Below are 27,023 nucleotides of genomic sequence, written 5' to 3'. Positions count from 1 at the left end.
AAGGTTGAGATTATATACAAATGGCTTACAATATAAAAAGCTTAAATTTGAAGCCCCTAATAAATCCTAGTAAAATAAACTGATTACCATAGATGAAAAAATTGCTATGCTTTCAGTTCATCTCAGAAAAAGGCCCTGTGAAAATCAGGAACCACCTGACAAATTTCATGGATTGGTCATGGTGAGCAATATTGAATTTCATGGTTTCTCACAGATGAATTGAAAACTTTTAACCTCCAAATGCATTTGCAAAACATATAAATTATGATCACAGATTGTATATTTTAATAGTAATAATGAGACATATATTTATTATTTTTAACCTATGGTCTTTTGAAACATTTTAACTACTATGCTAGTACTCAACACTGAGATTTGTGCAGTGGTAACCTCACTCAGCAAATTCAAATTGCTAATTTCAACCATGATTGTGGAACATTTTGTTCCAAACACAACCTCTAGATTTACTTAATATAAAACATGAGCCTATGTCTCATGAATGAGCAAACCCCCAAATATATTTTCATGGCTTTGAAAGTTCTCAATTCCAAAATATTTACAAATTTTATCTATTTGTGTTTATTCTGTTTTTATTATTATCTTGGAATATGAATCAAATCTTGGAATGCATTTTGTTTTTTGTAACATGGGAAGTCTATAAGGCAGTGTGTTCTTCACCAAGGAGGGATATATGTGTCTTTTGTAAACCCTATTGGCTTTCAAGTCGCTTTATATAGCTGAGATATGACATTATCTGATTATGAACATTCTAAGAAAACCCTCCTCTCTAGCTCATGATGAAAATTACACCATATGCTTTAAGGACTTGGGGAAGGAAAAGTAACAAAATTGAATGTACCTGCCATTGTCACTTGGCATGACATGACTTGTAAGAAGGGGTCTGCCTTTGTTTCCTGTGGTTTTGACAGATAAGCTGAAAGTTGGTTCATTCTGAGCCTAGTGTCGAACCACTAATTCCCAGGGCAATGACACATAATTTTAAAATCTTTTCAGGAAGAACAAAACATGTTAAAAATGTACATTCTTTTTTAAACTTTTCTTCATGAATTGGTTAAAACAAAACACTATTCCCTGCACAGCCCTGTGGTGATATGCAAGGGTCACAACAGTGAGCTATTAAACTACCCACAAGCGATTTTAGAAAAGGTTGATAAATTCTATTAAAATTAAATACTTCTTATCCAAAATGTTTTCATATGTCATAGCAAAATGCCTAATTTACAAGAAGTTGGTTTTAGTAGGTAATCCCAGCATTTAATAACATAGAACAGTGGTCTTTGAATATAAATGTTGGCATGCCAGTCAGAGCTTAGCATCCTAAGAAAGAGGAAAGGTGTAGACTCATGTCTTAGTGCGTCTCAGAGGGTTCATGTGCCTTTTCAGTCACCACATTCCAATGTATCCCAGGGTTGTTTACCCAGAGCTTTCTTTAGAAGCTATGCTAATGTGAGGTCCTTGAGATTATGGCCTTAGCCTGTGCTCTTTCTAACTATCTCACAGTCACCAAAGAAAGGTGTATTTTCAATTAAAACTTTTTCATCTCAAGAACAAATGACATATGCAATTCTTTCTGTTGGGTACAGTGTATGCTTAAATGAAATGTTAAGCATATGATCTTATGACCCAGCCATGAAAGCGCATGTGCACACCATAAATTAAAAAAATAAATTGTGTAGGAATGAGCAAAGCAGTATATTTCTCAGTAGAAAAAGTTGAAAGAAACCCCCCCCCCCCATGAACAGATAAACAAGACTCAGGGTAAACATATAGAGGAGTACTACCCTAAAATATCAATGAAATGGCATTTTGAAACATGCCACAGCAAAAATGAGCCACAAAAGCAGTATGGTGAGTTTTAAAAAGATAGGCATTTCATTCTTTAGGAACATGAAGCCTGGGAAAATCTGTAGACACAGGAATCAGTGTAGTGAAGAAGACAGGACAAGTAGAAAGCTAATGGATTTGAAGGTTATACCATTCTTGAATGTAATAGAAACTTTAACTGCATACATTAAACCTGTAAATGTTGTGATATTTGAATTATATATTTAAAGCCACTAAAATGAATCTAGGTTAGCCTGGTATAATGTTGCGTGCCTTAGGCTAAGCCAAGAATATTGCAGGTTTTATGTTATCCTCTGCTACTTAAAAAAAAAAAAAAAAAAAAAAAAACTTGGCTTAGGTGGGAAAAGTATTGACTAAAAGTAAAATTATTTAGACTTTGAAAAAAAAGTGTTTGACAATGCAAAATGATTCCTAAAAGAAGTTTCTTAACAATTTTGTTTATAAGGTCATTTGTATTCTTCCATCGTAATATTACTTGGATAATATCTGTAAAATTTAAAAAAATACACCTTTGTAGGTCGGCCTAATAAAGTAGAGCATAAGAAATAGCTGAACATTGGTTTTGGAGATAGCCTGGATGCTGCACCTTCATCTGGTTGGCTCTGTTGTGTATGACGTTTCTTTCTGTCCTCTTCACACATGGACATGTAAACCCATTTTACTCTCCTCTCCTGCTCATCCTGTTTCTATCCTGTACCTACTATGAATTGTGTATTTTTGTAGTCATTTTCTAACTTAAAGTCATATTTGTTAATGTCAGGGTGCTATTTTTCATTTAGAATTGCAATCCACTACATGAGCAGTAAAGGAAACTACCTTCTCCTATAAGTGCCTTACTTTGACCCTTACACATTGGCATTTAAACATCATATGACCCCAGAGAAGACATGTTTTATTATATTTATTTATTTATTTTTGTTTCTTCAAGATAGGGTTTTTCTACGTAGTCCTGGGTGTTTTGGAACTCACTGTATAAACCAGATTGATCTCAAACTCAAGAAATCCACCTATTTCTGCCTTGTTGTAAGGAGGAGACCGCTAGTTAGTTCCTGGCCCCTTAGCCCCAAAATAATCACGCAGAAACTATATTAATTAAATCACTGCTTGGCCCATTATCTCTATCTTCTTATTGGCAAACTCTTACATATTAATTTAACCCATTTCTATTAATCTGTGTGTCACCGCATGGCTGTGGCTTACCAGCTAAAGTTCTGGCATCTGTCTCTGGCAGCACTACATGGTTTCTCTCTGACTCCACCTTCTCTTTTGCAGCATTCAGCTTAGTTTTTCTCACCTCGCTCTGTTTCCCTACAGCTCTGCTATAGGCCCAAAGCAGTTCCTTTATTAACCAGTGTTAATCACAGCATACAGAGGTAAATCCCACATCACCACCCACCAGGTGTGTACCAATACCTTGTTTCGTTTTTTTTTTCTTGAGGCACTATCTTGCTAGTAGCCTAGGTTGACCTCAGACTTACAAATGACACTTAAAGAGTAAAGCAGTGATTTGGATTCCATTTCAATGTTGAAGTGTTCGATTGGACTAGTGATTGCACTAGTGAGTGATTGGACTCATGATTGTAGGGCCATCAAAAGGGCCCACATAGCTTTAATATTCCATATTATCTCAATATTTCAGTTTTAACTTAATTCTTTTTCCAAGACAGTGTTTTTCTCTTGGATTTCTTTTGTGTTTGTTTGTTTGTTTTCAAGACAGGGTTTTGGATTTCTTTTTTTATTTAACATGTCTGGCGACCCAAGCTCTGAGCTATGCAGGGATGAAAGAACTTTGACCTAACCCCGTCCACTTTCCACTTTTCTCCATGAGATACTTTAACTCTATTATGGAGGTTCAGTCTGTTAGCATCATATTTGGAGCACAGCCAGATTCCAAAAGGCACAAGCCAAGCATAAATCCAGCTAGGTCTTTTTAGCTCTTGGTTGTTCTCACTTCTGAGGTACCTTGGATTTATTTTATCCCAGCAACTGATTACATGAGCCCAAGAACAGGTCTATATATTGGGAAAGAAAAAACAAATAAAGATTGTTGTGATAAGTGCTGCTTGTTGTTTCCTCGCAGCCCAGCAGCTCAGACCCGAAATAATCACACAGAAACTATATTTAAATCATTGCTTGGCCCATTAGCTCTAGCTTCTTATTTGCTAACTCTTTTTTTAATGATTTTTATTGAGTTCTACAGTTTTCCTACTCCCCTCCCTGCCTTTCCTCTACCCTTCTCCTCTCTCCAAAGGTCCCCATGCTCCCAATTAACTTAGGAGATCTTGTCTTCTTCTACTACCCATGTCTCTCTTAGGGTCCTCATTGCTAACTCTTACATCTTAATTTAACCCATCTTCATTAATCTGTGCATTGCCATGAGGTCGTGGCCTACCAGCAAAGTTTCAGCTCATCTGTCTCCAGTGGCGGTTCAATGGCTTCTCCTTTACTTCACCCTTCATTTTCCCAGCATTCACTTTAGTTTTCCCTACGTATGTCTTTTCCCTGCACAGGCCCAAGACAGTCTCTTTATTAACCAATGATACTCACAGCATACAGAGTGGAATCCCCCACCAAAATATAAGCGAGTAGCATGTGCAAAGATCAGAGAAGCAAAAGAAAATAAATCTAACCTAGAGTGTCAAATGCGATAGCCGAGGCAGTGTGGTGTGAAGGCACAGGTATGGGGCCTGGCTCCCTCATCTTGGAGGAAGGACATGACATGTTTATCCACCTTAAACAAAGCTCTCTTTATGTTCTGTATTAATTTTTAAGCACTTATCAATATTTCAGGTATTTAAATTTCATTTATAAAGATATGTTATTGGAGAAAATATAACTATAGATTTTAATGTTGTATTTTATTCTGTGATGTAAATTATTCAGAATGTCATCTCTTTTAGCTGTAAACTGAATGTCATTAGAGGTTATCTAATAGCAAATTCATAATTTCATCCCCCCATTGAGTTCATGGACCAATTTTCACTGGCTTATACTCTCCAGAATAATGAAACTAATTTGGGCTCTTGCTGTGGAATTAAATGCTCACACAGATCACACCCCCTCTGAGACCATAAACATCTGCCATAACACCCTCTATAGTCAAGTAGCCTTACTCCTGCCAAACTGAGGAATCTGTAGGTTCAGTAAAAGAGAAGAGGTTCTGACAAAAAACACCCAGCTAAATACTGTGTTTTATTTGGATTTAAATCTAAGAAAAATTGATAATAGTTAACCATTCCACTATTATTAGATCCTGTATTATTTTTTTCTGCTATTGAGGATAAAATTGCAAGTAAGTAACTATTTCAACTTTTAGGACTTTAGTAGCAGTTTTGAGAGGCATTTTTGTTTTTACAGCACCTTACATCTGTTCTCATAGAAGCACCTTTCCTTTTCTGAGCTTTATTGACATTGAAACATGGTCCTGCATATTATTATTTCACAGAATCCTCACACACATTGTAATGGTCCCATACTACAAGCTGGAAAACAGAGGCTAAGTAAGTTGTCAAAAATATGACAAATCTAATGATAAAATCTCCACTAGATACAAACTCTATTTCGTTCCTTTTCTCCTACCTGTGATCAGTACTGCTCAATAACCCTGAGCTACCTTCTCCTAGGGGCAAAGAGAAGATAAAATATACAATAAAAATGAAGGAAAAAAGTAAATGTAAAATGACTGGCGGTAGAGTAAGTCCTCTGACAAGACTTAGTAAAAGTTGATGAGGAAGAGAGGGTGACAAGTGACATATTGTAGAAGAGTGTCAGGGAATACTCAACAAAGAAAACTCTCCGTTTCAAAAACACGGGCGCTTATGATGATGGCGAGGGCATGCTGCATGAGGCACCCCGTCATTTCTGGACAAATAGGGACTTATTCAAAGGGCTCAAAAGCATACAAAACGTATACATAAACTATGATAATCTATGATGTGTGACTTATGACATCCTTCATCCTGGACTGCCGCTTTCTCTGAGGTTATCTTTTTTTTTTTTTTTTTACAAACCTTTCCTGCATCTCCCTTTCCTTAAACAGCATCTTCTTCCTACATCCTCCCCATTGCATGTCTCTTTCCTCCAAACTCAGCTGGCCTCTATCAGACTTTGGCCCACAACTAGATTATCACTTAAAGATTTTGTACCTGCTGACAACTACAACATTTGACACTACGGGGAAACTCCTTCCAACTTTCTCAACTTTGGTCATCTCTTTGACCTTGCCTTTCCCGTATTTCCTCAGCAGGTAGCTCTGCCTTGTATTTCTCTGAGAAGAGAGAGCCCATTATGCATTCATTTTATCCTCTCATCCTTTACTCTGGTCCTGTCATCTTCATCCCATGGTATTTAGGCAGCCTAAATACTCTACCCACATCCATTCTTAATAAATATTTTCATTCCGATTTACCCCTACATTACTTGATATGCTTTGGATTAATGTGTTTATTTTCTTAGCTATGGCACATATTTCAACTAAGCTTCTGATATTTTTTTGTGCCATTTTGTGGCCTGTGTCTGTGAAGTATAGTTTCTATCTTAGGCCTCATGCTCGTTTCTCCCCTTTATATTAAAAGCATCTTTCTCTACTCTTGCATTGCACTCATATCTTATTACAGTGTGTCCTCACTCACTCACTGCAGCTTGGTTTCTCCCTTTCTGCAGCTAAACAAGGACTATGGCACTCATGTGCATGCGATGACTAACCCCAGGAGAATATTTTTTTTTTACTTTTTCTGCAGTTATTCATATTGTTATCCATCTTTTCTTTCCCAAGCCTCACTAACATAATGTTCTCCTGGCTTTTTTGCCTTTTCTCGGATTTTTTTTTTCCTTCTGCCTAGTTTTTAATACTTTTTCTCATGTCATGCTTTAAATGTTGTTCCAAGGACCTTGGACCGTCTTTTCCTTTCTACTTTTTCAGTGGGTGAATTCATCCACTCATATGTGATGACTTCTATGTGCGTATCTTCACATCAGACTTCTTTTGTATATATCGGACTAGTAAATTCAAATTCCTGTTCTATGTCTCTCTTTAAATGTGTATAAAATGCCCATAAACCTCTGTGACTATTTAAAATGAAGTGAAATACCTGTGAGTTTCTCTAGGCTACTCCCTCACACTCTCATGCCATCTGAAACGCATTGTCAGTAAGGATGACTGTTGCTCATTCTATCAATTTAGGGTTTTTTATATCCTTAGCTTTTTAGGCTCTTCTTGCTGATCCAGTACAGTATCATAGCCCTTATCCATAACCCCCTCCAATCCACATCCCTTACTGTTACTGAACTCTGCTTTATAAGATATTAAACTGCTACCATCACTGCCCTTCTATAAATTCTTCAGGATTTCCTCATTGCTGGTGTAAAAGATAGAGCCCCTAGAAGAGGACACCCTGGTGCTGAGCTAGCCTCTGCTGGCCTCTGTAGATCCCTCTGGGGACTGCATTGACTGGGTATTTAGCCTGATTTTGACAGCTAATTGGGGGATGTTTCTTTCTCTGATCTAAAATTTAGTGAAGCTTAAGAAAAAAAAAGTTCCTCTTACAAGGTCTCTCTGGGCCATTCAAGCCATATAAAGTTAATTATGTTTTTATTTATTCTTTGAGATATATATATATATATATATGTGTGTGTGTGTGTGTGTGTGTGTGTATCACTTTGATGCTTAAAATGTACCTCATGTTAAATGTTCCTTTTTAAATTTTATTTTAAATATTCACTTTTTATAGTTTTTATTTAGCTATACATTTTCTTCATTCCCTTCCCTTCCTTGCCTCTTCCCTTCTACCCTCTTCTATAACCCCTACACTCCCAATTAAGCAAATTTTACAAATATTAGCACATTGAATGCAGGTTGATAAAAATCCTATGAAATATAAGAATACTAGTTCTGAGACATATGGATTGTATTCATTGTACTTTCTGTGTGGTTTGCATTTGACAAATTTTCTCTTGTGAATTTCTGAAATTAGATAATAATGATATAACTATACCTTCCCTATGTATGGATTACGCTACAAACACTCATTAGTCCTAATTTTTGATGCTTGGGTTTACCTTTTCCATCTCTTTTCTTTGTTTTGGGGGGTTAGGTTATTGTCATTTTGGTGGCTGCATGGTCCTCAATAAAACGACAACCTTTTTTTTTTTAATTAGAAATTGGCTTGTGAAAACCAAGTATAATTCCAAAATTATTCAGTGCTATCTATGCATGCTTAATGTTTCCTGCATATTGTGAAATAATTAATTTTGTTTCCCTAGAACTTTTCAGCATGTTGTGGATGATTCAGCTTCAAGTTCCTCAGCGTCATTGTTTGCTCAGCCATTGCACTGGGTCTCCTGCATCCCGCAGTCCTGCGCTTCTTTACTCAGGTGGGAGCTTCTAGATGCCACACGGGCTATTAGTCTGGGACTCTTTTACAGATGCAACAGGAATCTTGCTGCATGGGTATCGAGGAGTATTACAAAAGGAACTTAACAGTAAGCAAGGAAGTGGAGAAGATTATTCCACAATTTTTTAAGCCCAAGAATCAAATAGAGTGTACTCATAATTATTTCTCCCCTAACTTTAGTTATGCAATGGAAAAGTGGATTTTGAGAAATTCATCTATTTAAGCTAATTACCTAGCCATTTAAAAATTCATTCTTGATCTATGATTGGGGATTTGACAGTTCTACAGCTAATTATCTGATATAGACAGGAAAACTAGACAGTCAATTTAACGTAACTCAACATCTTAGGTAGAAGTTGAGAAGAGTAACTTTTATAATTATGAACAAGATTTTTCATTTTTATTATTTAATTAACAACACTTAAAAATCATAAAAAGCATTCACAATGTAGAATACACTTCCAAAAAAGACCTGATGACATTTGGTGGCATTATGTAGCATGGCAGTTTGATTCTTTGCAGAATATATCATTGGAAAAATGCCTTTCCTTTGTATCTGAGAATAAAATACCATGAATAGCTAAAGGAGATATTGATGATCTGAATGAAGTATTGAGTCATGTTGGAAATACATTATTAGCGATTACCGGTTGGTTAGGCTCTGGGTGCTGTCCAGGCTCTGCATGCTGTTGCCACCTCTCTGAGTTCATCTGTGCAAATTCACAGAAGCATGTGCACTCTCTACCCTCAGCACCTCGGCTTTTCTCTCTGGAACTACCCATCCCCCTTGGGTGAAACTAATTCTTCTTTCCATCCTGCTTAATTTAGCCCAGTGAGAGCCTGGAAACTTATCACAAAATAGTTCATTTTTGTATTTAGTGTCTCTTTTTTTCTATATCTAGGGGTAAATGAAACAAGAAGTGTCTTTCTTTTTGCTTCTGTCAGTAAACAATCTACTACCCTAACAGAAAGATTCAGTCCCGAGTAGCTGTTTGTTCCCAGCACAAATGGTGTCTTGGTACCAGGTTCCCAGGACCATGTTAGTAGCCTGTGTTGAAAACTTAAAAACATCCTTGGAAATGCACTTCTAGAAATCCACTGTAAGGGATGAAGTGACGATGCTAACTAAGTTTTACAAGTAAAATAGCTATTAAAGTATTGTTTATATCTACGGGAGGGCTGAGCTAATCTACAGCTGCCCTTCAACTCCGTGGTAAGAGAAAGCTTGCTGTGCAGGAGCAGTTAGTAAGAGGTAAGATAGAGTGGAGAACCCCGGGCCTGTATGATCCTACCATACACAGAACACTACAGAAAAATGCAAATAAAACAAAACTACACCAGATCCCAAAAGAGTGTCGTCTCTGGAGGCTTTATAGGTTTATCTCTGGTAGTGAGTTTGCAAGAGGTTTTAATTTTTATTTGTGTCTTCCAAATTTCTTACAATGAGTACAGTCAAACTTTATTAATATGAAATGGTTAAAAAGAGCCCAAAGCAAGCCCATTTCCTCTCATTGCTCTTTGTTCACATGGTTTAATTTACAACCTCTGTTGAGATTTTTGCATCTCTCCATTTCTGGCTGAGTGCTGGCCTTCCCCCAACATTTTAAGTTCAGCTTCCCACATTTCTTGAGTTCTCTACTGTGATTGTGGCTTGTGTTTCCTCCCCTCTTGCCTAGCTCTCCAGGTGTCATGCATAAATCCTTCAAAGACAGAACCTTCTTAACTCTTTATTGGCCTGTTCATGGTGCTTAGTCTTATCTGGTCTTTTTATGACCAGTAAATAGTGTCTCAAAAATCCTCTCAAAGCCAGCCTTCCTACCCAAATCATTAGAATGAATGTTGTTCACTTTGCTATTATTTAGCATGTGTAGGACAGTTTTCATCATGTCCCTCTCCTCCCCAGAATCCTGAAGAAGCTTGTTTTGCCACACTTTATTGTCCCTCATTTTCTATCACCCCAGTTCTCTCTGCTCCAGTTAACCCAGTCTTCTCACACATGCTGAAGAGTTGGCCATTTTTAACCTGCACTTATTGTTCATTCTCAGCATTAGACTTTGGTTCACGTGGTTCCTCCTTAGGTTCTTTATCTCCCTTGTCTGAGTTTCCATGCAAAGTATGATATGAACACCTTTTCCATAAATCCCACTCCATGCCTGACATTCTGGCAACTGCCTACTGTTAAGGCCATATAATGTGCAGAGACAGGCTTGGAGCCTGTGACTTACAGCCCAGCATGCTTAGAACAATGATATAATCTGGGCAATAAGAAAAGCCATTCTAAAATAAATCATTATTGATTTGCATTGGTAGACATGGTAATGGGGGTCCTAGACCAGCAATATGTGGCTCAAAACCCCTCCCTTTCAACCCACATTCCATTTTTAAGCCAGGTATCACTATTTCTTCTTTACCCAAAATTATTCATGAAAACTCTGTTCATCACCTTAGCAATAAAAATAGTGTAGGAAATGCATGAGTTAGATAATAACAAACTAAAACATGTTAGGTTTATTGTTATGAGAAAGGAAAAACTGAAAAATGAGATGACCAAAATAGCTATTTTTTGAAACTTCATAGGAATTAGAATTTTATATATTTATTTAAATTTATTGTGCAGGGGAGGGTACATGTTGCAACATTTCTTATGGAAGTCACACAACTTGCAAGAGTCAATTCTCTTCTTCCTCCATAAATGGATCCTGGGGATTGAAAACTTAGGTCGTCAGGCTCAGTGGCAAGTGCCCTTACATGCTGAGCTACTTTACAGTCTAGCGTCCTAGTGACTATAGTATTGATTTATTTTGTACTTATATTTTATTTCAGGAAAGATTTGAGTCTTTACCCAATATTTCAGAAATATTAAAGATACTTAATTAAATATTAAATATTAATATTAATTAAATATTAAAGATACTTAATTAAATGTAAATGAAAAGGAAGAAAAGAAACAAGAAAGACATGCAATTAAACCAAAACAGAGCCAAAATACTGAAAGTTACATAGAAATAAACTCGCCTATAGTGTCTATAAGGTTACTATGAAGTGCATAATAAGTAAAGCAAAAATCTTTCCATATTCTTCCAGGCTCTTATAATACAGTTTTAAAGACCTACCTTTAGGAAAATGTATTTCCAAAGCATTAAGTAAAATAAACTACATTCAAGGTACAGGCTAATAGTATAGATGATTTAGAAACAGTTATTGGTTTCATAGTAGATTAAACTAAAGGAACTGGCGAATATTTCACTATCAAGTAAATAGCATGACAATATACAGTGATTTCAAATGAATGTTCAAGAAAGAATATTCTCTTGGTAATTGTAGTAGTCAGGGTTCTTGAGTGGAACAGACCTGACAGAAGGAACCTATACATACTAAAAAGGGATTTATAATGGCTCTTCTAGGCAGTGGTCCAGCTAGTCCAACAATGGCTGTCTCCTGACAGAAAGACCGAGAATGTGTTTGGTCAAAGAGGCTGGGTATCTCACCTGATCTTCAGTCTCTTTCGGACTCTAGAAGTAGGTTTTAAGGCCAGTGAAGAAATAGTTCATCAGCAGGATAGATGAACTTGCCAGTGAGAGTGAAGGCAAACAGGCAAAAAGCGAAAGTTTCCTTTTTCTGTGCCCTTTGATGCAAACTGTCATGAGAAGATGTGGTCCAGACTTAGGCTGGGTCTTCCCATCTTAAATGATCCAGTGGAGAATAATTCCTCACAGGTGTACCCAGATGCTTGGGTCCTAGTTGGTTCCAGATGTGGTCAAGATGACAACCAAGTTTAGTCATTATAGTAATTTATAGTATGTTTCCTACTTATGCTTTTTTTAATGTTTCCTAAACTTTGATCTTCATTAAACTATTTGAATATTTCCAGGTAATTTTCACGTCTTCCTTTGTTGAGTAGGTCACAAGTCTGTTCTGAACCTGCTCAGCATAGTTAATTTAAGGAAGCCGTGCATTTGCTTCCTACTTATTTTTTCTATGAGGACATGATACTCTGACAAATGTCTAGTCTCTCCGCAGCTGGAGAGCTTGCCTTTCATTGTGCTTTTACTTAAGATAATGCTGTTCATGTTTCTATATCATCTTCTGGTGACTTTTCAATGGACCTGAGCAGATCTTGTCTGCTGGGCCTGGGCTCTGAGGGCCTAGAAGGATGGAGTGGACTAGAGTCTAATGTTGCAATCAGCCTCGCTTTAATCCCAGTGCACTTTATACATGAACGCAGAGAAGAAAGCATTGCTACAAAGAAGGTTGTTTGAGCTCAGAAAATCGTGATCAGAAAAACATGTAAATAAACACCAAAAATCACATACTAAATATTCACAGAGCTGACCTTCCTAAGAACTTTCTCAGGACAGACCAATTTAAACACAGTTACCAGGCACATACTATAGGTTATGTCTGGGAAAACAGGAAACCAACGCAGAACACAATATGCAGACTAGGGGTACACTGACCAGATGGATTCTGTAGCTATAGTCTGACATCTAACAAGAATAAACATGTAATATAAACCAAATGTACATGTTCAAGTTACATGACAGGAGGCATGGTAATGTCCAAGAACAATGCAGAGAAGAAAACACACCTGAGGTACAAGGCCCTCTGCCGTTTTCCTGGAGCCTCTCTCACAGTTCCCCAAGGCATTGTTCACCATGGCTCATTCTTTTGACCATGTTCCGACCATCTTCTGCCCTAAATAGAAGTTATATTTGGCCTCACTATATGATACTGTGTAATTACTTACCCAGGTTACTTCTTTGATAAGTGTATCTTGCAGACTTTCTCCCTGTACCCACTGTGCTGTGTGTTATAAGTAAGAGACAAGGCAGTTAAGGAAACTTGGAACAAAAGTCCTTCTCAACACAAGAGTTGAGTAACTCAAGTTAAAGCAGCCTACTTGGCAGCCACCCGGTGCTGTTGCTGTCTTCCTCCATCGTGGACCATCCCACCAGTTTCCTTTTTTCCTTTCCTGTCACTGCTTTTGGGTCTTTTCGTATTATGTGCCCAGACCTGCCCTGAAATACTAAATATCTTTAGTGTTCTGTAGTGTAACTTTTAAAACACAATGCAATGTTCTCTGTGTTCTCCTATACTTCTCTACTCCATTTTATTAAAATCAATAGCAGTCTCTCCAAAGACTATAGACTCATATATGCCAATGTACATAAATATTTTCTTGAGGATTATACTTGAGGTTACAGACACTTTTCTTTCCAAGCTGATCCTCTTCTCTCTGCCTTGTCTCAGCTAAAGGTAAGTTCACTCGGTTGTGTAGGCAGATCCCCAGACGGACATCTAGAGCCTCTTTGCTGCCTACATTCCCACCCTATTGCTAAGTCTTCATAATTTTAAACCTTTACCGTCCATACAGTCACTTTCATCTTCTTCCAAACCACTGTAATCTTTACATCACTATAGTGATGGCCTAGCCTTGCCTTTTCTTGATGGTACTGAGCCTGGCCCATGGTAGGCAAACACTCTTCCATTGAATGACTCACATGTGCCGGTTTTCTATAATTTATGTATTGATGTTCATAGCCAGATTTTTTCAAACCCAAGCCAATTTTTCTAACTCAAACTTAATTCATACTTATGATGTAAAGACCTTCAAAGAGTAGCATATTCGTGTATATGTGTACACACACAGAGCATAGTCTAGAAAAGTCACATGCATATGGCTGTCTTTCTACATTTCCAGACTCTGACAACCATCACAGTATGAACTCTGCTCGTCACCCTTTCCACCATTACTTGCTATGCTATTCTTCCATTCCCTAGCACCTCTTCATCTGTAATGAATGAACACCTACTTACCTTCATAGCTGGCTCAGAAATGACTTTTGTAGGAAAGCCTTTCATTAACTCCCAACGATTAGCTTGGGATTTGTTTGTTTGTTTGCTTGCTATATCTTAGTTTGCCTTTCGTCTGTTGCTTATTCTGTCCACTTGGTCTAGAATGAATAAATGAACAAGATTAATTCAGAGTAGTAATGTATATGTAAGTGCTATATGAAATATTTCTAACATTTTGTATGAATGGTAGATCTCAGGCAAGGAAAGTGTGGTTTTGATGAGCTGGTTACTTCTAGTATCGTCAGGAAATATCATTTAAAGAGAAGAACAAAAATGCTTTCTGGTAAATGGATGGGGGAAATGGCATAAGTAAATTTTAATATAAAATATTTTAGGAGTCACCTAGCTATTGCTGGCAAGCTGTTACACAGCACTGAGGAAAACGGCTGCGAGAGTATGTACTCTGAGATGCCAAGTGCAAGCACAGAGTCAACTAGGGGAGGAACTCTGGGAGCTGGTACATAGCTGTACCAGAGAACGGAACGACAAACACCTGCATCTTTGAAAAGACTTTCAAAGACAAAGTCAGTATCTGTGAATCAGGCAGTTATAAAAGGAACTAAAACTGTCAGCTAAACTAGGAATTTCAGAAGGATGAATGGATCATACGGACAACTAAAGATTTTCACAATAGATGAATGTGTCTTCTATACTTCTTTGGTTTTGTGATCTTGGCAAATGAGTTTACCTATGTGAGTTCCCGTTTCATTTTATATTTTGATGAGGAAGCTGAGACATAAATATTATATAATTGTATTGATCTACCTAAACATTTTATGCAAAAATACTGTTTATTTTCTTTTTCTGAAAGCATCTTCTTCCCTTACATTCCAGGATATTCTTATGGGAGGCTTATGAGAATTAAATGAGCAAATGTTCCCAAGCTATTTGTCACATTAAATATCCACCAAGCAATCACTCATAACAAGTGGACAGGGAAGAGATTTCTGCTTCAGTAAATGGAAGACTTTTCCAATTCTCTACACATGTTAAAAGGATCTACTGCTGTTGGAGGATGCGGCTTGCTGGTTCCCGGCTGCCCAGCCCCGAAATAATCACACAGAAACTGTAGTAATTAAATCACTGCTTGACCCATTAGCTCTTGCTTCTTATTGGCTAATCTCTTACATATTAATTTCACCCATTTCCATTAATCTGTGTATCACCACAAGGATGTAGCTTACCGGGCAAAGTTCCGGTGTCTATCTCCAGAGGGGCTACTTGGCTTCTCCCTGAGTCTGCCTTCTTTCTCCTAGCATTCTGTTTAGTTTTCCCCACCTAGCTCTGTTTCTCTATAGCACTGCTATAGGCTCAAAGCAGTTCCTTTATTAATCAATGATATTCACAGCATACAGAGGGGAATCCCACGTCATACTACAAGAGTTAGGTAAAGTGGAAAGAACACTGAACTGCTTTCCCACTGGTTGTCTACACTAAAGAAAACCTTTCTGGAACTCTCAGTAATAGGGTCTTCTCTGGTGGTCAGGTACTGCCGCAGTCATTGACTCCAAACAGACAGTGACTCCTTGGTACCAGTAAGACAGTACCCTACTGACTCATGGCTCTATGAGGAACTCAGAGAGACTCCTCAACTCATGGCTTTACTGTTATATTATTCTCAAAATTAAAATTAATTAACCTTAAAAGCACTTGCTAATGACTTTTTCTTGTCTTTACCTCTTGTTTCAGGCTACATGGACCAAAGGAGTCTAAGAGACACATATAGCCAGAATTTCCCTAATTTTTATACAATATTGGATATAATGACATGGAATTAAAACCACTAGATAAGAATATAATTAGCAAAGTTTCTGTCTACCATGTGCAAACCCCAATGTAATTCCCAGCACCATATACACAAGTGTGAGGAGGCACACCTGTGATCTTTATCCAAAATTGTAAATCTTTATTAGTAGACAAAGCCAGCTTGAATATCAGGGCAAATTATACATACATATGTACATACATACATACATACATGCAAATGAGCATCACCCAATTTTTACTTCCTCAATCATCCATAATTATAACTACGGTTAAGATTTAGCTATGCCTATTATAGATATCAACTATTTGCAATTATTTTCAGTGCAAACTACCTAAACTTTTAAAGTTAAAGTGAAAAAGAATATATTTTGAGTTTTTAATTTCCAACACTTTTTTCCTCGGGTACTAAAATTGTCTTTGTGAACAAAGATGACAAAATGACTTTAAAAGTTTCCTTTGCTTCTTTCTTGGAAAGATTTTGACAGGAAAGTTATGGAAAACAAAGAATACTGTCATAATAGTGGGCCGTACATGCTCCTGCTTCCCTGCTTCAGGATCGTGACCCTCAGCTTGTCTTGAATTATGTTCTGACTTTGTTTTCTAAATAATGTACCTTATGCTTTCTGGTATAAATTTGTCCCAGTGATGCATGCCAGAAATGCCCTTGTTGAAATTATTCCTTAATTCCTTAAGTAACATGGCTCCAGTTTGGGACATAGCCCTATTACCAATTTGGGGTTAAAAATTTGGTATCCTCAATCAGGAGGCTCGAATGGAGCCAAGCATCTTCTGTGCCAGAACATGCAGCTTATCTACCAAGCTTAATTAGGGGAATCCTAAGGCAAAGGAAAGAGCGTGGGGTTTGAAGTCAGAGTGACCTGGATTTTAAAGTAGCCACATCTCTTAACTAATGTCTTTGGAGTACTTGTTCAATATTCTTCAAAAAAGATTGAAATATACAATAAGTACCTCTGTTCTCATCACAACTTGAATATTCTTAGGAAACAGACCTTTGAACAAAGATTCAGGTGAAAATAGTTTATTTTCTAAGTGGCGAGAGAGAGGAGATAGTGAAGCAAAAAGATTCATGTCATCTCTCAACTCCACTGTTGCAGGACTGGCTGAACATAACAAGCCTTGGGAGAGTCGTATGTTGTTTGTTTTCTTTTAATATGTAATCAGTGTAATCAGATTTTCTTTATTAATTAATTGTTTTAATTTTAAAAATTTAAAACATAATTGCATAATTTCTTTCCTTCATCCCTTCCTTTATCCAGTACTTCTCATGCATGTACCCTACCCATCTCTTATAGAAATCATTGCTTCTTTTTTTTTCATTGCTATTGGTGTGCGCACACTCACGCATGCATGCAGATACATGTGTGTGAGAGTATGTGTACTGAGAACACATAATACAACCTGCTCAGTCCATCTAGTCCATTTAGGTATGTGTACTGAGAACACATAATACAACCTGCTCAGTCCATCTAGTCCAGTTTCTTATATGTATATAATTTTAGTGCTGACCACTTAGTATTAAAGGAAATCAAAAAGCCCTTCCTTGGGAAAGACTATTTCCTCAACCCCACTTTTTAAAATTTTTCTTTATAAATAATACCAATCAAAATTTGCACTTCCTCCCCTCCTCCCACTTCCCTTCCACTCCCTCACTCACCCTCCGCCTTCCCCCCTCTAGTTCTAAGAGAGGGCAGGGTACCCCTGTGGGAAGTCCAAGGCCCTCCCACCTCCATCCAGGCTTAGGAAAGTGTGCATCCAAATAGAATAGGATCCCAAAAGGCCAGTATATGCAGTAGAGACAAATCCCAGTGCCATTATCATTGGCTTCTTAGGCTGCCCCAATTGTCAGCCACATTCAGAGTCCGGTTTGATCACATGCTCTTTCAGTCTCAGTCCAGCTGGATTTGGCGAGCTCCCATTAGAACACAGGCACACCGTCACAGTGGGTGGACCAACCCCTCGTGGTCCTGACTTCCTTACTCATATTCTCCCTCCTTCTGCTCTTCAACTGGACCTTGGGAGGTCAGTCCTGTGCTCCTATGTGGGTCTCTGTCTCTATCTCCATCTGTCGTCAGACAAAGGTTCTATGGTGATATTCGAGATATTCATCAGTGTGACTACGTGACAAGGCCAGTTCAGGCACCCTTTCCTCCACTGCCCAGGGTCCTTGCTGGGGACATCCCCCATGGACACCTGGGAACCCCTCTCGAGCCAAGCCTCTTGCCAAACCTAAAATGGCTCCCTTAATTAAGCTGTCTTCTTCCCTGCTCCTATATCTGTCCTTCCTCCATCTCAACCATCCCACTCCTCCAAGCTCTCCCCAACCCTCCCGTTCTCCTCTCTCTCTCCCCCTCTCCCTTTCTCCCAACCTCACCCCACCCCCATGCTCCCAACTTTTGCCTGGCAATCTTGTCTATTCCAATTTCCAGAAGGATAACTATATGTTTTTCTTTGGGTTCACCTTAGTACTTAGCTTCTCTAGGCTTATGGACTATAGGCTAATGTCCTTTGTTTATGGCTAGGATCTACTTATGAGTGAGTATATACCATATTCATCTTTTTGGGTCTGGGTTATCTCACTCAGGATAGTGTTCTCTATTTCTATCCATTTGCATACAAAATTCAAGATGTCATTGTTTTTTTACCGCTGAGTAGTATTCTAATGTGTAGATGTGCCACACTTTCTTTATCCATTCTTTCATTGAGGGGGCATCTAGGTTGTTTCCACGTTCTTGCTATTACAAATAATGCTGCTATGAACATAGTTGAACAAATGCTTTTGTGGTATGATTGGGCATCTCTTGGGTATATTCCCAAGAGTGGTATTGCTGGATCCCACAGTAGGTTGACTCCCAATTTTCTGAAAAACCGCCATGTAACACAAATGGGGGCCTGCTTGTTGTTGGGGTTTCTGTCCCGCTCGGTAACCCACAACTGTTTAGCCCCAAAGAAAATCACACATAGGTTTCCATAAACTATAAGCTCTATAAAACTATAAGGCCCATTAACTCTAGCCTCTCACTGGCTAACTCTCACATCTTGATTAACCCATTTTTTTAATCTATGTTAGCCATGTGGCTCAGTACCTTTTTCAGTGGGGCAGATCACATCCTGCTGCTTCAGTGATCTGGGCAGGAGTAGGAGGAATCAGCTTTCTCCTTCCCAGAATTCTCCTGTTTTCCTTGCATTATTTCTACTTCCTTTCTGGTTTTCCCACCTATACTTCCTGCCTGGCCAATCAGCATTTATTTAAAACATGATTGACAGATTACAGACAATTCTCCTGCACCACCGCCACACTGATTTCCAAAGTGGTTGCACAAGTTTGCATTCCCACCAGCAATGGATGAGTGTTCCCCTTACTCCACACCCTCTCCAGCATAGGCTATCATTGGTGTTTTTTATTTTAGCCATCCTGATAAGTATAAGATGGTATCTCAAAGTTGCTTTGACTTGCATTTCCCTGATCGCTAAGGAAGTTGAACATACTTTTAAGTATCTTTTGGCCATTTAAAATTCTTCTGTTGAGAATTCTCTGTTCAGTTTAGTACCCCAATTTTTAACTGGGTTATTTAGAATTTTAATGTCTAGTTTCTTCAATTTTTTATATATTTTGGAGATTGGACCTTTGTCTGATGTGGGGTTGGTGAATATCTTCTCCTATTCAGTAGGTTTCCTTTTTGTCTTAATGACTGTGTCCTTTGCTTTACAGAAGCTTCTCAGTTTCAGGAGGTACCATTGATTCATTGTTGCTCTTATTGTTTGTGCTACTGGGGTTATAAGTAGAAAGTGGTCTCCTATGCCCATGTATTGCAGGCTACTTTCCACTTTCTCTTCTATCAGGTTCAGTGTGGTCAGATTTATATTGAGGTCTTTAATCCATTTGGACTTGAGTTTTGTGCATGGGGATAGATATGGATCTATTTTCATTCTTCTATAGGTTGACATCCAGTTATGCCAGCACCATTTGTTAAAGATGCTTTCTTTCTTCCATTGTATAATTTTAGCTTCTTTGTAAAAAATCAGGTGTTCATAGGTTTGTGGGTTAATATCCAGGTCTTCAATTCGACTCCATTGGTCAATATCTCTGTTTTTATGCTAATACCAAGCTGTTTTCATTACTGTAGCTCTGTAATACAGTTTGAAGTCAGGAATGGTAATGCCTCCAGAAGTTCCTTTATTGTATAGGATTGTTTTGACTATCCTGGGTTTTTTGTTTTTCCATATAAAGTTGATTATTGTTCTCTCAAGGTCTGTGAAGAATTTTGTTGTGATTTTGATGGGGATTGCATTGAATCTATAAATTGCCTTTGGTAGAATTGCCATTTTTACTATGTTGATCCTCCCAATCCATGAGCATGGGAGATCCTTCCATTTTCATGTCATATAGGTCTTTCTCTTCGTTGAATGTGTAACCCCAAGATACTTTATGCTATTTGTGGCTATTGTGAGAGGTGATGTTTCTCTGATTTCCCTCTTTGTTTCTTTTTCCTTTGTGTATAGGAGGGCTATTGATTTATTTTTAGTTGATCTTGTATCCTGCCCCATCACTGAAGGTATATGATAGTGTACATAAGTGACCCCAAAAATTCTACCAGAGAACTCCTCCTCAGCTCTTAACACTTCTTAATTGCCAAAGTTTTTGTCAGTGTGTGCAAGCTGTGAGATTAGGAGTAGGATTTTGAGAAGCTACGCAGAATGCACAGTTCCAGTTATCAAACAAAAGAATGAGGGTTCTGAAGCACACACCTAAACAACTCTCAGGAGTCAGTCATTACTTGAGAGGTTTTGTAGAAAAGATCTCATGTTCACAAAAGACCCTGAGTTTGTGATATAGCAGAAAGTGACCTGGAATTTCTGGTCCCCTGAAGTACTGAGATTACAGGTGTCATCTCCACACTTGTGTTTGCCATGAAGAGAATCAAACTTGGGTTTGTACATGCTAGGCAAGTGCTCTACCAACTGAACCAGACTCCTGAGCTCTTCTCTAGGTCGTTCAGTTCCCTGTTATTATATCCGATCTTGTCTAAAAGTTAGGGGCACTAAGGTTGTATGCATTCTTTCCCCCTTTGATCTATCTAGCACATGCCAAGAGGTAAAGACAAGAAAAGGTAAAGTTATTGACTTCCCAAATGGTCTCTTCTTTATACCACTGAAATCTATTCCACATTTTAAGGGCTATGAATCCTGTCATTGATTTTTCACAATTGGTCACAAAGAGAGAGAGAGAGAGAGAGAGAGAGAGAGAGAGAGAGAGAGAGAGAGAGATTACCAAGTCCTGATGGTACTCTCTTTTAATCCTTTAGTCATATTATTCAGGAGGCAGAAGCAGAGTTTGATCCTTACCTGGTTCCAGGACAGAGCAAGTTCTGGGAAAGCTAGGGCCATGCAGAGAAACTCTGTCTCAATCCCATCCCACCCCCAGAAAGTTTAAATACAAACTAGCACTTAAGACAACTAGAGTAGTTCCTGCTGTAGGTAGTTGTCATTTTCAAATGTGCAAGTGGTAATTGTGGTCCTCATCACCAAAGTGGTAATTATCACCATCATCATCGTCACATCCCTTGACTAGCTATTCTGTCCTGCTATAGCCACTCTCCATCAGTGGAGTCACTAAAGCCTCCATCCTCAAAAGTTGATATGACAGGGCCCATGAGGGAATGTAGGAAGGACAGACACACGGACACACATACAGAAAAGCTGTATGCTCTGGTTGATATGAAATGGGAGACTCAGTGTGTTTATTTTATATCCAAAATGAGGAGATAGGTCTTTGTATACACCTGTGTAAGGGGGCAGGTTCATGGCATACAACAGGATAAGAAGGCAGGCTCATTGTATACAGCTGGATAAGGAGGCCGGTTCATGGTATACCTCTGGATTAAGAGGCAGGTTCATTGTATACAGCAGGATATAGAGGCCGGTTCATGTTATACAGCTACAAAAGGCGGCAGGTTTAGGTATTGTCTGTAGATTATTCCTTAACTGTTGAGTCTCAGGGTGTAGTGATCGTGGAGGAGGAAGCTGTGGTTGATAGTTTCTCAGACTGAGGGAAACTCTGGCCGTTCCCATGAATCTGAGATACTGGGATCATTAATGTGGCCGTGCTCATGTCAGCAGTGCACACTCTCTCCGAACTGCACTTGCTTCTCATACATTTAGTTAGACCTTGCTCTATCCCCACACCATTTCATCATAGAAGCTGATCTTCCTCTTCCACAGAACCTATAGAATTGAGACTGTGGGGGTGCAAAGCAGATAATTTCACAGTGTATCAGCCTAAACTTCTGAAATAGAAACTCCTATGTTTACCTCCTGGTGCCTGGACCTGTATCGTCTGTTGTGGCCCACTGTCGTCAAGGACAGTAGCCAACGCTGTTGGGTGTACCTGTAGGCTGAGCATCGCACTGTTCATTCCACCATCTAATAGCTTCTCTAAGACACATATTTGGTAGGATAAGTAAACTTATGGTCATAAAATCTGACCAGTATGCTTCCCATATCATAACTTGAGTATGATGTAGAACTCCTGGCCTGCACATTACAGTAAAGTTGGAAATAAGAAAAAGTGTACACTAGGAGTAGTAAGTTCACTGAGTTAAAAAAAAAAAACATATGAGTACATAAAGAACACTTGGAGAAACTATAAATGAGGTACTTTGTAGTCATACAGCTAGGGTAGAGCTAAAAGTTCATATGATTATTCTATAAAAATCATTTGTTGTGTCCATAAATAAATAAAGATTGAACCTCATTACTTCTGGATTTGAGGAATTCTTTGGGCTAATCCACAGCCCAGAAATACAGCATTTATTGGAGTATAATTTTAGTACAAACCAACCATGAATTTATTCTGTCTCCCAGGATGAAATGTATGCATTTTTATGATTTGTAAATTTCTATTCTCTTTGGTATGTCATAGTAGAATTTGACATGTACATGTTTGATCTCACACACACACACACACACACACACACACGCACGCACGCACGCACTTTCTGTCGTTGCTCAGACTCCTCACTTTCACAGCCTACCCGCTCAAAGGACGAGTGAACATGTGCTTCTCCATATGCCTCCCACAGACTTTCAGTGCATTCATTACTCAGAGCCTGGGGACTGAAGAATGTTTGTACTATTTTATTTTTCCGCATAGTGGTTCGTTCTACTGTACATTTCAAAATCTGTGGTAAGTTGGAAGATTCAAGAACTAAGGTGCATTTCAGTGAGCATCTTCCCGTCTGTTAACTGAAGGGCTTTATTATTAACCAGCTATTCAAGTAAAGTAAAATAAAGGAATTCAGTTACTTTATTATATGAACAAGGGACTGCCTTAAAAACACTGCTTTTCTCTAATCAGTTTTCTACACTGCAAACATATGAGGAATCTCCCCTGTTTTAAACTCTCCAGTAGATACAGAGTCCCACTGTGAAGGCAGCCTCCCTGTGATCTTGCCCCTGTTTCCTCCAGCTGTCCATCAGAAACCCTCGCTGTACATTCCAGCCAAACCGTCCCCAGCTGTGTCACTACTCACGTGTGACATGTAGATTGGAAAAGTTAGCCAACAAGGATATGTGTAACAATTGCCACCAGCTGCTTTTCCTCTATGGTACCTACCTGCAGGGCTTCTTAGGAACCCAACACCCAAGGTTCAGGAAGGAAGTAATGATGACCATGGTGTCTTTCGGAACCAGGTTCCAAACGGGAAAGTAACTCCAACTTCCAGAGATTCTCAGCAGCTATGGTTTGACTCTACTGGCTGAGAATTTTTTTTTTCTGGTTTTTCGAGACAGGGTTTCTCTGTAGCTTTGGTGCCTGTCCCCGAACTAGCTCTTGTAGACCAGGCTGGCCTCGAACTCACAGAGATCCGCCTGCCTCTGCCTCCCGAGTGCTGGGATTAAAGGCGTGCGCCACCACTGCCTGGCCTGAGAATTAAATTGCTTATTCTTCTTTCTTCATCAGCCACCCATGGTAGAAATTTTCTATCTAGAATTGCCCAAATACCCAAGTAGTTACTCTTGTTTCCAGTATTCAAGGCTTCCCAAGGAAAGTCTAAATTGGTCCAAAGAACAGAGTGAAGAATCTTGTGCATCATGCAGTTATGAAATGTTCCTGACACCATGCCAAGGAGGAAATGCTTTGAAATGCCTCATCTTTGATCCTTCTCTTTTTCTTCTCTTGCTCTAAATGCAAAGTTCTGTTCTTTTCTATTTTGCCTATCCATGTACATGCTAACAAATCAAATCAATCAGCATCACCTGCATTATACAGTGGTAGAAACTCTGGGTAACTGAAAACAAGCATACTAAAGACACTTGAGTCTAGATGGATGATGAAGTGATTTAACTGGTGAAATATTAAGTGTCGAAATGTGTGAGCTTGTCATAAATTTTTAATTCAGAGGCCACCATGAAGAGAAAAATTTAGTGAAGAGTTTTCAGAGAAGTTGAAATTTTTGCTACAAATTAAATGGTTGTGTCTTAGGGTTACTGTGATGAACCGCCACAACCAAAAGCAAGTTGGGAGAAAAGCAAAGGGTTTATTTGACTTATACTTTCACATCATAGTTCATTTTCCAAGGAAGTCAGGACAAGACTTCAAACAGGGTAGAACCCTGGAGGCAGGAGCTGATGCAGAGGCCATGGAGGGGTGCTGTTTACTGGCTTGCTCCCCATGATTTACTCAGCCTTCTTTCTTACAGAACCCAGGACCACCTGTCCAGGGTTGTGGCACCACCCACAATAGACTAGGCCCCCCTACAACAATTACTAAGAAAATGTCCTATGTTTGCCTACAATCAGATTTTAGGCAAGCAGTTTCTCAATTGAATTCCCCCTTTCAGATAACTCAGCATGTGTTGAATTAACTAAAACTAGCCAGAACATATGGGTAAAATTGAGGTAAATATAGAGTCGTTCAAAGCTCCATGGATAAACAGTGTCTGAGTTAACCCAGAATGCTATGTAAGATACTGGGATGAACATGAGGGTACCAGCAGTCAGGTTCTGGTGAAGGCCTTCATCCAGGTTGCTAACAGGAAAATTCTTGTATTCTTGTATCCTCATGGCCAAAGCAGGGCAAGGTAGTTCTCTGAGCTCTTCATCTCAGAGCTCTAAACCCACTCACATGTCCACCTCCTGACCCCATCCTCAGATGTTACCACATTGTAATTGAAGTCGAAACCTTTGAATTTTGGAGCAACACATTTAGTCCATTATTACCAGCAAGTCAAGGCCAGTGTTGGATGGGTCCAAAGACAAAAAGGCCTGAAGGTGTTCTGAATAATGTCTGTTTCTTCGAGTGTATTTAAGGAAGCACTGCCTCCAGCAGTGCCCCCAAACGTTAACAAGAAGCCGAGTTTCTTAGAGACACTTTGTTAGGGCACAGATTTCTGTGACCTACCCCTGCAATTTCTAATAAAAGGAAGCTGAAGAATTTAAGACAGATGCGATGATTCATACCTATAATCCCATTATTTGGGATTCCTAGGAAGAACTATTGCCTTGAGGTGGGGCAAGACTATGCGATACTGTAAAGTGAGTTCTGGGCCAACCTGAGTTTGAGAATGAGAAACAAACAGAAGAATTTCTGTGTATGCGTTCAGCACATTCTTTCACGCTGCTGCTTCTCACCTGCCGGAGATTGGCAGTTGAGATGTGTCGGTCTCCAATGGCCATCCACTTAGGGAGTCATTGCTAATGAGAGCGCAGCCAACTGCGCTGAGTGTGCTCCTTGCTTCCGCACCACCCAGATCACAGCGCTCCTGCCCCGCACAGTCCTTGGAGCCACTGCTATAGAGTAGGTTGCTGTTACTGTAAGTCCGTCACTCTTGTTATGACTTTCACACAAGCCAAGCGGGGATTTCAGGAGGAAAGATGACGAATGCTATTGATAACTCTGCTTTCTGATGCCCTGCTGCACAGGAAATGAAAGTAGTTCCCTGGGGAAGCTGATTTTCTGCTCAAAACTGATGACAGTTTAGAAAGCAGAAGGCTCTTTGTCTTGGGATTATTTCTCTTGGTGACAGTACTTAAGTAGGACACAGGGTGAGTGGTAGCTTTAATTCTGATAATAGCATGTTGATTTAAGGATTTTCTTATTAAATAATTAGATCATGGCTAGCCCTTCAGAGAAGTTTTGAATTCCTTTAGTTTTATCAGCAATGTCAATATAAAGCATTGTTCAAAGTATTCAAAATCCCACTAGACCATCTTTCCCAAATAAGAAAAGAAGCTAATAGTATATAGTATTCACTTGTTATGCCCTCACTGAATGAACAAATGATGACATTCAAAGGAGATGTGTAAGTGGTTTTCTTTTCTCCATGAAAAAGAAAAAGAAAAGAGAAATAAAAATAGAGTTCTGTAAAATATAGGCATGGTTATTTTGTGTCAATTTAAGGTTTGGCAGGCTACCAAGCATTAATTTACTTTTAGCTAGTTGAGATTAAATGTAATTCCTTCCCTGAGCAACCCTAAAGTAAGCAAGCATAAAAGCATTTTCAGAGTAATCTGGGAGGAATTGACATTTAAAGGGGTTAGCATTACATCTTGACTTTTAGGCTATTCATTTCATAGACAGATTAACTTCATCACTCCATCTTATCTTGCATGTTGAAAGGCCTGCATCAGCTGGAGGACTGAACGCCAAGAGCCAGTTGAAACTACTCTTATCCCAACCATGCTGTAAGTGGAACCTACTTCTGGAGACCCTGCTCCATGGTGATGGCCTCATACCAAGAATCCTGCTGAAAAGCTCAAGTAAGTATTTGTAGTTTCAAGAACGTCCTAAACACAAAATAAAACAAATAAAACAAGTCCAACAACAGAAAAAAAATCCCCAGTCATTGTCAGACTTGAGTGAAACTGTTTTCCTACTTGAATATTGGACAAAGGGTGGCAACCAAACATGTACTGGCAGCCATGGACTGTCACAGCGAAGGAGCTACTGACCTGCTAACCAACCTGACTGATCTTTCTATTTCAGGACTTCCAAGTAAAAGAATGTTTATATATGGTGCTTTCAGTCACAAGTGCCAATTTATAGACGGTATCAACTTTCATGGCTTGAAATGCCGAGAAAACTGGAAGAAGGCAGTTACATGTTCAAAGGGCAAACCTGAATTA

The 27,023-nt window shown here is 38.9% G+C and overlaps 1 protein-coding gene across 1 annotated transcript in view; it reads left to right on the top strand.

Annotated features, from left to right (window-relative positions):
* Kiaa0825 (KIAA0825 ortholog) overlaps positions 1-27,023 on the top strand; it is a 406,382-nt gene that overhangs the window by 114,829 nt on the left and 264,530 nt on the right. The window contains exons 13-14 of the mRNA XM_075976414.1: positions 8,128-8,238; positions 26,518-26,657. Coding sequence (XP_075832529.1) covers positions 8,128-8,238; positions 26,518-26,657 — 251 coding nt within the window. The remainder of the gene's footprint in view (positions 1-8,127; positions 8,239-26,517; positions 26,658-27,023) is intronic.

This window comes from Microtus pennsylvanicus, chromosome 6 (genome assembly GCF_037038515.1).
Source record: "Microtus pennsylvanicus isolate mMicPen1 chromosome 6, mMicPen1.hap1, whole genome shotgun sequence".
Lineage (NCBI taxonomy): Eukaryota > Metazoa > Chordata > Mammalia > Rodentia > Cricetidae > Microtus > Microtus pennsylvanicus.
This window is presented reverse-complemented; position numbering and strand designations above follow the sequence as displayed.